General features: G+C 52.9%; 3 protein-coding genes across 3 annotated transcripts; 2 read left to right on the forward strand and 1 right to left on the reverse strand.

Annotated features, from left to right (window-relative positions):
• Positions 1-632: 632 nt before the first annotated feature.
• On the forward strand, positions 633-2,451 carry MRS44_006339 (uncharacterized protein; the record flags this gene model as incomplete). Its single annotated transcript, XM_046274628.2, has 2 exons — positions 633-2,373; positions 2,426-2,451. The coding sequence occupies 2 exons, from the start codon at positions 633-635 to the stop codon at positions 2,449-2,451; spliced, it is 1,767 nt and encodes a 588-aa protein (XP_046140067.2).
• Positions 2,452-4,271: 1,820 nt separating this feature from the next.
• Positions 4,272-10,411, forward strand: MRS44_006340 (uncharacterized protein; the record flags this gene model as incomplete). The annotated part of the gene is made up of 5 exons (XM_065621729.1): positions 4,272-4,319; positions 4,576-4,673; positions 4,724-5,372; positions 5,415-9,045; positions 9,120-10,411. The coding sequence occupies 5 exons, from the start codon at positions 4,272-4,274 to the stop codon at positions 10,409-10,411; spliced, it is 5,718 nt and encodes a 1,905-aa protein (XP_065477801.1).
• Positions 10,412-10,638: 227 nt separating this feature from the next.
• On the reverse strand, positions 10,639-11,904 carry MRS44_006341 (uncharacterized protein; the record flags this gene model as incomplete). The annotated part of the gene is made up of 1 exon (XM_046281885.2): positions 10,639-11,904. The coding sequence occupies one exon, from the start codon at positions 11,902-11,904 to the stop codon at positions 10,639-10,641; it is 1,266 nt and encodes a 421-aa protein (XP_046140065.2).
• Between the last annotated feature and the right edge of the window lie 422 nt (positions 11,905-12,326).

Raw genomic sequence — 12,326 nt, forward strand, 5'->3', positions numbered from 1 at the left:
AGGCGCTCTCGCTTCGCTTACCGCAGTGAGAGACCAGCTGGCAGTGCATCATGGCCGTCGTCAGCAGTTGACAAGTGATTCCAGCAGAGAATCATGGCGCAGTGTCGATAGAGGCTGCGAGGCGCCCTAGACCAGACTCGATTCAGGGAAAAGATTCAAGGCAGGAGGAGGCCTCTGGGACTCGTGGCATCCAATGAAGGGGAGGCAACCTGTTACATCCTTGACGTGTTAATTAGCCACTCGCCAGGGAAATAAGGGAGGGACCCGTGGGTGACCTCATTTATATGTATCAACAAAAAACCTGGCTTTTGACTTGGCTTGAAGGCGTCGAAAAGAATTCAAAAAGGGTGCCCCAGTTCTTGGCTCTTGGCTCTTGACTCTTGGCATTGGAACCGAAAGCAACATATCCTCTTTTTTTTGGGCCAGAATCCCCAAGAACAAGTCTTGGCGATGTCTTCATGTAAGGACCCTGAATCATGGTTCCAGTTTTCCTAGCACCGAACTTTCATCCTTTACACTTGCACCTTCCATCCTTCCTTCGATCGACACCCACTCGCTCCCTCTTCCTCCTCCATCAACCATCCTCCACCTACCGCCTGTTTCTTTAACTAATCTTCTCGCCCTTCGCGTCAATGGTCACAGTCAATCACTTCAACATTAAGCGCCAGGCGCACACGCTCAGCCGTAGCAGCACCGACCAGTCTTGGAATCCTTTCCGTCACGTCGCCTGGGATCGTCGAGAACGCGCTCTCTCGGACGCCGGCCGTCTCGAGCAACAACAGAACAATGACAACCTAGGCGAGAAGTTGGCACACGCCAGTACAGAGCCTGGACGCAGCGGGCCTGCCAGGGAATGGTCTACAGCGGAAACCATGGCCGAGACGAAGCGGAGCAGAGAAGGAGACGAGGCTGACAGGGAGAGGCTAAGCGGAAGCTCTCCTGTCGATGACATTCCCGTCTCCCAGCGCTCTCTCGTAGGGGACGGCAGCCTGCGAAACAGAAAGCCCGAAGACTCTCGAGGAGCCATTGACGACAGCGCGAACAACAATGCTGACTACCAGGAGAGGAAAAAGAAGCTCCAAAAGCAAGAGTCTAACAAGCTCTTTCGCAATGTTCAACCCAAGGAGCCCTTTACCGTCGCGAACCAGCTCCAGCGCACCTTTCTCAACTCATGGATCAACATCCTCCTCGTCGCTGCCCCCGTCGGTATCGCCCTCAACTACGTTCACAGCGTCAACCGCATCGCCGTTTTCGTCGTCAACTTTGTTGCTATTATTCCCCTTGCCGCTATCCTCAGCTTCGCTACCGAAGAGATTGCTCTGCGAACCGGCGAGGTTCTGGGTGGTCTGATCAATGCCACGTTTGGCAACGCTGTCGAGCTCATTGTTGCTATCCTCGCGCTTGTGGACGGAAAGGTCGTCATCGTGCAGACCTCGCTCGTCGGCTCCATTCTCTCGAACCTGCTGCTTGTCATGGGTTTCTGCTTCTTCTTTGGTGGTTTGAGGAGACAGCAGCAATTCTTCAACGAGACGGTGGCTCAGACAGCGGCTTCGCTGCTTGCCCTCGCTGTCGCGTCTGTCATTGTCCCTACCGTCTTTGACTGGGCCAGCGAGACCCCCGTGAAGGCCGTTGCTGATCTCTCCCGCGGCACTGCCGTTATTCTGCTTGTTGTCTACGGCGCCTACCTCATCTTCCAGCTCAAGACACATCAGAGTGTTTTTGCCGAGGAGAGCCAAAAGGTTGCTGCGAAGCCCTGGTCTCGCAGTGGTCCCGCCTCAAGCGGTATCCGTCAGGGCCTTATGGTCCCCGGTGCCTTGGTCGGTGGTGGCATGGCTGGTCGCGATGAGAATGAGCGCCTGACTGAGATGATCATGAACCCTGAGAGACTGGAGGGCGAGGAGGACGAGGAAGAGGAGCCGCAATTGCACTTCTGGGTCGCCGTGGCTACGCTCACCTTTGCTACCGTCCTGATCGCCCTGTGCGCTGAATTCATGGTGGACTCGATCGACGCAGTGACAAAGGATGGTGGTGTCTCGGAGGAGTTTGTTGGTCTGATCCTCCTCCCCATTGTCGGAAACGCTGCCGAGCACGCTACGGCCGTGACCGTGGCCATCAAGGACAAGATGGACCTGGCCATTGGTGTTGCTGTTGGCTCAAGCATGCAAGTTGCTCTGTTCCTGATCCCACTGCTGGTCATCATTGGATGGGGCATGGGCGAGGAGAGCATGAACCTCAGCTTTGATCTGTTCCAGGTCGCTGTCATGTTTGTGGCTGTGCTGCTCACCAACTATCTCATTGCCGATGGCAAGAGTCATTGGCTAGAGGGCTGGTTGCTGATCTGCCTCTATGCCATTATTGCAACTTGTTCATGGTGTAAGTCTAACCCGTCAAGTTTGAGTTGTCCCGATTGCTGACAAGAACCTAGGGTATCCCACCCACTCTGATGAATAAATCTCTTTTATTTTATTACATCTTCTCGAAGAGCCGATACATATACATATACATACCCCTTGGTATCGAACCAATTTCATCGACATATACGTTCAGAATAGTCTCTTTTAGTAAGAATATGGAGCAGTCCTTACACGGCGTCATTTGTATACAGTATTAAGAGTCTGGGAATTGGAGTTTGGAGGGTTCAATAAATTACACCAATTTGGTTTACTCATGCTTCAAGAGCATTGACGCCAAGAGTCACGACAATGACCAGCCTCTTACTCGAGATAATGCAACGTAATATTTTGTGATTTGGACCATTCTTGGTGAAAGCACTGTATCTGGATATCAAATCGAGGTGGTGATCACGAAGATACTAACATCCATACCTAGATAGGTCTATCGCCTGTTAGCTCAACCTTGCCACTAAACACCCGTCCCATCGTAATGGATCTTTCAGTCGAGGTCATGGATGTCAATGAAACCTAGGTAGGAAGGTAGCTGTTCTGGATAATGCACTATAGAGGAGTCACGGCCATGGCACTGTACAAGTAGACTGACTTCGTCCTTCCTTAATGGAGGTAGAACGACTGCTATGTTTGCTTAGAAATCCCATAATCTGGCAGTAGCATGTAAGCTGGGCGATGAAGGGGCAGACATAGAAGGGAAGGAGATCTCGAGATGTGCTGTTTGGTGTAGGTATTCCTTGACAGGTACCATAAATATTAATTCGTTTCCATTTTCATCTACACTCATCAACAACAACGTAAGTTTCTCCCCAAGTACAACTTTTGGCGTATCAAGTTAATAGTTTCGTGTATTTAGGCTTCTGTTTTATTGGTTTAGCTACATGTATGTACCCCTGAAAGTGAGTTGTTATGGCTGTCAAGTGGGTTAACAAGAAAATAGATTAGAACAGAATGGACTACCAGTCGGCCACGGACGAGATTCGGGTGCCCACGCTCGCCCGCCGCACCAGGGCCGGGAAGTACCGTCGGGGGTTCGAGCGCCGGATGAGAAAGGCTCCTCCAGCTCGTCGAGACGGCTGAGGATGCTCGGCACGCCACGTAGCAGTAAGTTACCTCTTTTCCAACTTTCTAATATGCAGGTTTTGACAGATATACAGGATGGCCCAGAGCAGGGCAGACTTCTTGGAGAGGGACCCCATCGGGTATCCTTCTCTTGCGTCCCGCCGGCACCATGAAAGGCTGGCACAGGTCGCAAAGTGCCAGGTCCAGCACTAGGAGCTTGTGCTGCGCACCGTGCGGGTGGCTCTGAGCGAGGCACCAGTGGCAGAGGAAAAGACCCCTCTCTAAAAAACTGCGAGGACAATGTACATAACCCCTGGTTCGGTCGGCCGATATCACGATCGCTTGTTGCCTGACTTCTATGAGGTCTCGAGGCCTGACGTTTGACGGCTCCCTCTAGATGATCACTCAAGCGCATCTGATGAAGACTGGACTGGTAGAGAGGATAGACAACCTCTATAAAAAACTCCGAAGGAAAACGGGAGGAACCCCTGTTCTTTGCCTTTCGATGTCACGACCCTTGGGTACCTGACTTCGTCGAGGTCTGGAGGCCTGACGTTTGATGGCTCCCTCCGAACGATGGTCTTAAGGTGTCTGATGAAGGCTGGAACGGGAGAGAGGAGTGCGAAACCTCTTCGAAAAAAACACCTGCTAATGGCAAGTGGCCGGGGATGGAAACCTCGTTAACAAACAATGTCGACGACGAGTTCGCACTTCTACGCAGTGTCGACGATCAATTCCTCATTCTCAGGAAGCCAAGACGAACTCATGGTCCCATCAACCAACGACACCATTTGTCTATCAAATATGGCGTCAGACCAGAACCAAACAACTATCTTATGGGATAACCCACACGTACCCATATGCCACTTTGCCACAGCCACCTCAAATACCCCAACTTCGTTATTGCGACTATCGACAATTTGACCCTCGAATCGGATTAGGGAATCTCCAACTCAACTCAGTCTGGGGACTTCGACTCGACTCACACCACTCACATGGTTTTCCCAAGAACCTTGACTCCAACTTGATATTCAGCTATTCAAGGTCAACTAGACGCACCAATCATCTTTCATAGCGATGACCTTCCGATGATGGCGCCACAAGGTAGCTACCCAATACGGAAGGCGGTGAAGATAGCCCATCCTTCAAGCTCGATTCTGCCGCGACAGGCGACCTCAGCTCGCGATCGCCTTTCATGCAGACGCAGTGCCGACGATATCCACTTGCGACTTGAACGACTCTGCATTATCTATCAGCCCCGCGATCGGCTTCGTCGACCGAGCCAATCTTCCGCGACCAACATGCGAGCAACGGGATCGCATCGCTTCCTGTCGAATCCACCCAAGTAGAAAGCGACCACCCAATCCCATGTCCCGAAATGGCAGCACGCGGAATCCGGTCCCGCGCAAAGGACCGCATTGGAGTCATCTTCGACAATTCAGCAAGTCCAGCTTAGACCGCACCCATACCGAGCCCTTGACCTCGCCCACGAGCGTTTCGACCCATTCCACCATCAAGGAAGAGAAGCGCACGAGGCTAGAACGTCGATGCACGGTCACGGTTAATGAGGGGTACGCCAAGGATGAGGTCCTGCTCAACTTTGACCTCGTGGGCGGCGATATCAGACCTGGCACGTTGATGTGCATCTCGACGGTCAAGGATGACGCGCGAAAGCCTTCCACTGGGCATGGTTCTAGCAGCAAGCAGAGCCAGGACCAGAATTCTGGTGCCAAAGGAGGATCGACATGTCAGAACGGAGATAGCGCTGGCTTCAAATACGTCTTTGTCGCAAAAGATATGCCCAAAGATATGAAGGCACGGCAACACGACGTGGAGGTCTATGTCTTGAAGCACATTGCGGATGCGTTTGGGATGAAGAAGGGCTCCCAGGTTCTCCTGACGGTGGTACGAAGCACATCTCCTGATTGACTGCACAGTGCTAACTAGAAGCGAAAGGTTGACGCCAAGAACCCAGCTACCGAGGCTTCTCACGTTGAGCTATCATTCAAGGACCAATACTTGTCGAGATCGGACATTTGGAGAATGACGGTCGGGGAGTTGACGGGGAGAACCGTCTACAAAGGCCAATCCATCTTGTTCATGGGCACTATCAAGGCTCAGATTACCGCTATCTATGTCGACGGCCGGAGAACGCATTCTGCCTTCTTCACTCGTGATACGCGACCAATCTTCCGGAGCGAATCAGCCAGATACGTGCTCTTCATCCAGATGGCCAGGGAAATGTGGGAGTTTGACTCGGAAAGCTCCGGCGCCATCATGTTCAACAAGGTTGTCAACGGCTTTCTGCCCGCGCTGTTCAAGAGGTGGGCGATGCTAAAGGCAAAGCATCTGGTCAGCATCGTGCTCTTCGCGCGCGTGGAGTATGATACCGGATTGACGGCCGAGTTTGACAACCTCGAAGGCGACTACTACACGGGCATTCAACCTTCCGGACCCCGTCGGCCGTACAAGGACTTCTATCGAGTGGTTGTGAGCGAGATGAGTAGCGGAGAGTGGACAAAGATTCTGCACCAGTTGAAGATGGAGTTCAACTTTTTCCGTCGAGACATTAGTCTACATCACCACAAGCTCGTCGCACAAGCAGAGATCGAGGGGTCACATACGATCCCCAGAGACACTCCTTCGACAAGAGTCAAGGCAGAGTCGACCTTTTCGATGTATGGCAACCTCTTGGAAGCGATCAACTTGGCCTCGTCCCAGTTCGCACACGACCACATCGACAGAGACCTCACCAGGACAGGCATTTCTATTGTAATCATCAGTCCTGGCCCTGGTGTTTTTGAAGTCGACTATGAAACTTTGCGAAGGACGACCGAGGCATTGGTTGGCAACGGTATCGGCATCGATTTGATCTGTATGCCAAAGATGCCTTTGCACTCAGTGCCTCTCTTCAAGTATCGTAACCCACAATATTCCGAGGAGCACGGCCACCACCCCCATTCTGGCCTCTCAAGATCGTTTCATAGCCGTGACAGTACGCCAAATCACCCTACGCCCGTCATCGGCAGTTATCAGTCCCTGGCGGAATCCTTCTCCCCGTCTAAGAGCATGAGCCTTTCACGCCGTCCTGATCCTCTCATGTCCATGGCGACGAGCGATGAATGGTGCTATGCCCTGCCTCAATGGCTGCATGTTTCTTTCTGGACCGGGGCGTCTGATGAAGCCTTGTCCTACGAGGGCATCGCTTTATCAGTGTCCAACAAAGTTGAACAAGATGATGAAGACGAGTTCAATATCCGGTGCCGCATGTATGCTTTGCAGATGAGAAGCATCCTCGAGACCAATGAGATCGAGACGACACCTCTGCAGGTCGACACTCATTTCCCTGCCAACATCACAGAGCCACCATCGGCGCAAAAGTTCCGCCAAACGGGCATCAATGATACCATCTACATACCCAACAAGCGTGCCCCCGAGGCCCTATTTGATTATGTGTACGGCTTCCAACGGTTTGTCCCAGACAGACTCGCACGGCCTGGCGAGAAGTCTCTGTGGAAGCAGCTTCAGGAGTTTGATGATTACAGAGCCAAGATTTCGAGCAGCCGAAGGCACCATCATTCGTCACGACACGCCAAGGATTTGGATGAGATGACAAGAAGACAGCTAGCTGAGGACTCGGGGCTCTATGGGACCTCTTTACCTGAGAAGAAGCCAGCCATACTAGGTCCCTCGACAAGAAAACTGTCGATGAATATGGTCGACGCCGACAAACCATCCCCTGCAGCCATCAAGAAAGCCGAGCCAACTCCCAAAGCTTCCAAGCCAACAACGGTGGCGAAGCAACCAAAGTTGATGCGGCAGATCAGCCTTGGTCAACGGGGATTTGGTATCGCTGCCCCTAAAGCTGTGATTGCAGAGATCAAAGCTGAAACCGTCAATGCCTCTGGCACCTCGTCCGCAGAGACGAGGCAGCCATCAACACCTCGTATGCGCCCAGAGCTGCGTCCCAGCTCGCCTCAGACTATCACAAGCCAATCTTCGACATTGTCTACGCAAAAGTATCGGCTGGATGCACCTGACACCATCATTGAGGGAGTGCCAATGACGCCGAGTATTCCTATTCTTAAGAGGAACAACTCTGGTATCCTCGACACTGCTGCAACACAACTGAGGACTGCCTCCTCCATGATGATCTCCTCGCCTTTCAACAACCGGCATCAAAAGCGGGAAGATGATCGTGATCTGAGGTTTTCGGACGCACTGCGAGCTGATGATGCTCAGAAGGTCTATACCAACAAGCTGCGCGCTGGTGCTGTCTTGGATCTGCCGACTACTCTGTCTCCTACCACGGCCATCACCCCTTGGTTAACGCTGTTGAACCCATCCAACCCAGAGAGTCTCCTGATTGACGACAGCATCTTGTACAGCAGATGGCAGCACGTTTATCCTCAGATCAGCCAGATGAAGGTCCAGAAGTGGAAGGCCCTCTGCTGTCCTGCCTCTGTGCCGTTGACGACTGAATACTTTCCCTCAAAGGCTCAGTTTGACACGGAGTATCATCGACATCCGTATACTCTCGACCAAAATGCCGATGATGATCTGGCCGAGGAGCCCAAGACGCGTCAGGAATTTATCCAGGAGCTCATTAGTCTACGATTCACTCAAGGCTTCCAGGTGGTGGTTGGCCCAGCAGTTGCACGGGCTTTTGGACAGAACCTCATCAAGATTGGTGACATCTTCTCGCGGGATCAGCGCCTGGAGGATGGCACCAGCATCTTCATGTCGGTTGGCAACACCATCCACCAGCTCTCATGCGTGAACGGCACCGAGGTCGAGGTCAACATCTTTATGCGGAAGCCAATAGACACATCCATCACCTGTCAGGGCTTCTCGCCAATCTATAAGCCCGCCATCCGAACTCTGCTAGACGATTGCTACGAAGCACGAGAGATCGACATTCTCACGCCCCGGCCAGAGCGCAACTGGAACATGATTGATTCGTACATTGCTGGCCATCATGATGAGATGATGGATAGCTTGCGCTTCTGGCGTGCAAGGTTCGTCCTCATTCCTGTGTCACGCAAGGACGTCCCATTGCCCAAGACACAAGGCGGAGATAACGCCGAAGAGGTCCGTATCGAGGGAATCAAGCGTCTCGCACAGTCTTGGCAGAAGTATCGTTACATTCCTCCATCAGAGCGGCGGTATCATTCAGTTGGCCATCGTCGCAAGCGGGATCCCAATCCCCTGGACATTATCTACAAGACCGAGGATCCATCGGTTGTCATTGCCGCTGAGCTCGAGACCCTTCCTCTCTTTGAAGGCCTCGACGGCATCGGCCGCAAGGGACAGTTGGTATCGAGCAAAGAGCGTTTTAAGAAGTCCAACTTGAACTTGTCTGCGCTCGCTGAAGCTATGCAGCAGCCGGTCGAGAATGGAGGCGTTAGGTTGCAGAATCGAAGGTGGCATCTCCGGCTTCACTATGCCTGCTTCATCGGCTCCGACATGGTGACGTGGCTGCTCGACAACTTTGAGGACCTTGAGACTCGAGAAGATGCCGAGGCTCTGGGCAACGCCCTGATGGTGACGGACGAGGCCAAGGCTAGCATACAGAAGAGTGAAAAGGACAAGGGCATCTTCGTCCACGTCGAGAAGAGACACCAGTTCCGTGACGGCAACTACTTTTACCAGATCGCCAGCGAGTTTGCCAAGGCCCATACGGGATGGTTCAACACAAGAAGGGCTGGAGTTCCCCCACGCCGATCCTTGAGCCTACGAACCGAGATTCGCCTCGGGCTTTGATGTCAGCTCGTCCAACCTCAATTCACGAAGAGGGCTCCCCTGCGTCGACGTCAACCACACCAACTCTACCTCTGTCTCACAACGGCAAACGGCCTAAAGTAGTGCTAAGCAAGGTCATCAAGTACGACGTGGATCATCGCAAGCGATCATTCAGACCCGAGAGGATCGACCTGCACTATGACCGTCTTCACAACCCAGACAGTTGCTACCACATCCGAATAGACTGGATGAATGTGACTACCAAGCTAGTTGAGGACGCAGTCGAGAGCTGGGCTCGAGAGGCTAGCCAATACGGCTTGCGCCTTGTCGAGGTGCCTATCAAGGAGGCATGCACCATCACGGAAACTAATCCTTTCCGGAGACCCTTCCGTCTCAAGCTGGCAGCGCATCCTCCAGACCAGAAGCCCGAGACGTACTTTGACCCCAACTCTCTGGGCCCGACAACCTCTCCGACTAGGCACTTTTACCAGACGGCCATCCTCAAGAAGTTCGACTTTGTCCTCGACATGGAGGCGGGATCCAACTTCCCCGGCAACGTCGATGTGAGCTACTCTTGGGGCAAGCCCGACTTCAAGTACAGTCAGTACATCCACCGGAGCGGCACGCTCCTGGCTGAGATCACCGATGAGGGCGACTTGCTGTTCTTGGCGAATCGTCTATACAGCAACCGACCCGCAAACCCGCGAGACAAGGAGATCCGAGCCGCTGACCCCCTGGTTGAACGCGGAGGAGGTCGCATGTCGGCATTCGGCCCCTACAGCGCCTACGGCATCCCTGAGCCAACCACCATGGCCTCGCCCTTGCTCAAGCCGACTCACTACTACCACTCTCCAGCGCTCAAGCCCGTGGACCAGCCGACCAAGGCGGTCCCGGTCTCGGCCCCGGACCCGGAGCTCATCAAGATTGAGATCGAGGAGTTCTGCCACGACGCCGTCGCCCTCGAGGCGTTTTACCGCGAGGCTATGGAGAAGAACCAAGCAGTCCAAGGCACGCCCGCAACTGCCGCAGTCCCCACCGTGCTTGAAGCAGTGCCTGAAGCCAGCATCCCGACCCTTGGCCTGCCTCCCGGCGTACTCGGGGGCAATGATGGCGCACCCACCAAGCGCCTCAACAGTCCCATGTCCTTTTTGCGAAGGAGCAGCGTGCAGTATGACAGCGGATCGAGTCTGAGCGGGCGATGAGCCTACTTGGCAGGATATAATCATGAAAAATTAGCGACGTATGTATGTCAGTTGGACCTTGCGATAATGTTTATGAGTGGCTTGAGAGGGCAGGTTCCTTTGCTTTTCATGTAGATATCAACATGTACTTTTGTCTAGGTAGCGTACTCAGGATACACAGAATCCTCCTTCTTCTCGTCTTAAAAGCCTCTACCCTATCTCGATACCCATATACCATCAAAAAACCCCTAAGCAACACGCGTCTCCCAAACTGGCACCATCTTGGGTATGAGCGAAGAATATGCCATTGTACCCTGACCATGGGCTATCCACTCATTCCTGGTGTCGTCCATTTCTAACCCCCACCCGACCAACCCGCCAACAGGACCGGGGCCGTAAACCCTGCGATACTCGTCAACGGGAGGAATTTGAGGGCCCTGGCATGAATCATCGAAAAGAGCCCACGCACGCTGACGGTGAAGACGAATGTAGTCGTTGCAGTGCCATGAAATGCAGTATCGCTCCAGCCGGTACCGCCCAAATGATAAGAGGTCTTCAGATTCGTTGTAAGGGTTATAGTCGGGGAACCTACCCGAGCCGCTTGAGGGTGCGTTTTCATACTCCGGGTGCCCTCTAGTGACAGCGATGGGAATGGGAGCCTGTACCTGATCTGCAATGAGAGCCCCATACGTGGCGAGAAGATATTCTCGAACACACGGGAGCAACTGGAGCTCGCTGTCTTCTGGCTCCCTCTTTTCGTATCTGTAAAGGATACTCCAATCCCAGTAGCGAAAAGGATTATTCTCTTCAAATTGATAGCCGTCAGGCGGATCTCCTCCAGCCCAATCATCGTCATCTTCATCATAATCATCCTCTTGATCATGTTGGGTGTCTGGCTTGCCAGCGACCAGTCCATAAATCTTGCATAGAAGTTCGTATCTGAGGAACGCCTGAAGTATCTTCCGACGGTCAGTATGTCCAAGAGAATCCGCGTCAAACTGGTTAACGTCTTGTAGCAGCAGCATCTGAGTTGGATTCCTAGAGAAGTGAGGGTGAGACCATGGTGGGAGTCGACGGTAGGCCCGTGGAAGACAGGGACTGGTCGCTTTGGAGAGATAGTCTTCAATGTAGAGCCGCATCTGGCGACACAAAGTGTGCACATCGAGCATCGTAGGAATGTCGCGTGTATTTGGATGAAAGGGATCCGAAAATTCTTTGGCACCCCATTTGCGAAGGTGGCCATGGATGGCAGCCATTCTTTGCTGTGTATCGACATTGGTCGCCGTAGCATCTGACCTTGGGAATTTGATAATGGCCAAGGCGTCTTGCAAGACGTCTCCATTGAGATCACCATCTCTGAGCGCGTATCGGTGTACGATTGACCCCTTGAACTCCTGCAGCTGCTGGAGAAGAGCTCGAGATGCCCAGGCAGCCATCGCAACTTCTGTAAGGCTGCCTAGTGAGACGAGGAGGTTGAAGCGAAGCTCTTGAGGCAACTTGCTGAATGGATCCATTCTGACTGCTGGTAGTTGTATTGTGGGAGAAGCGAAGGTAGTCTGCGAGTGTGAGGGTTGCGGGAGAGAAGTGTGAGGGATGCTCGAGCATTGGGAGAGTTGTTTATAAACATTGAACAGCCTCGCTGCCTGGGAGACCCAATTCGGCGACAACACATCTCAAGGTTTAACACTGAAAATTCAAGACCTAGCAACCAATTCAACAAAGGACCCAGCTGTATGGCAATGCCACCGCCTTGGCCTCAACAAACCTTGTGATAAGAACGGGCATGATCAATACCCCCAATACTTTTAGCCCACGACCAAACGCAATGAAGTATTCTTCGCTTAAACCCAAGATGCCGCTGTCTTGAGAGAGACGTGCTGCCCCAAGAGATTGTCTAATATCGTACACCGAAATGGGGTAGGGTAGTTGTGACACC

The sequence above is a fragment of the Fusarium solani genome (assembly GCF_023522795.1).
Source record: "Fusarium solani strain SB1 chromosome Unknown bctg00000003_1, whole genome shotgun sequence".
Classification (NCBI taxonomy): domain Eukaryota; kingdom Fungi; phylum Ascomycota; class Sordariomycetes; order Hypocreales; family Nectriaceae; genus Fusarium; species Fusarium solani.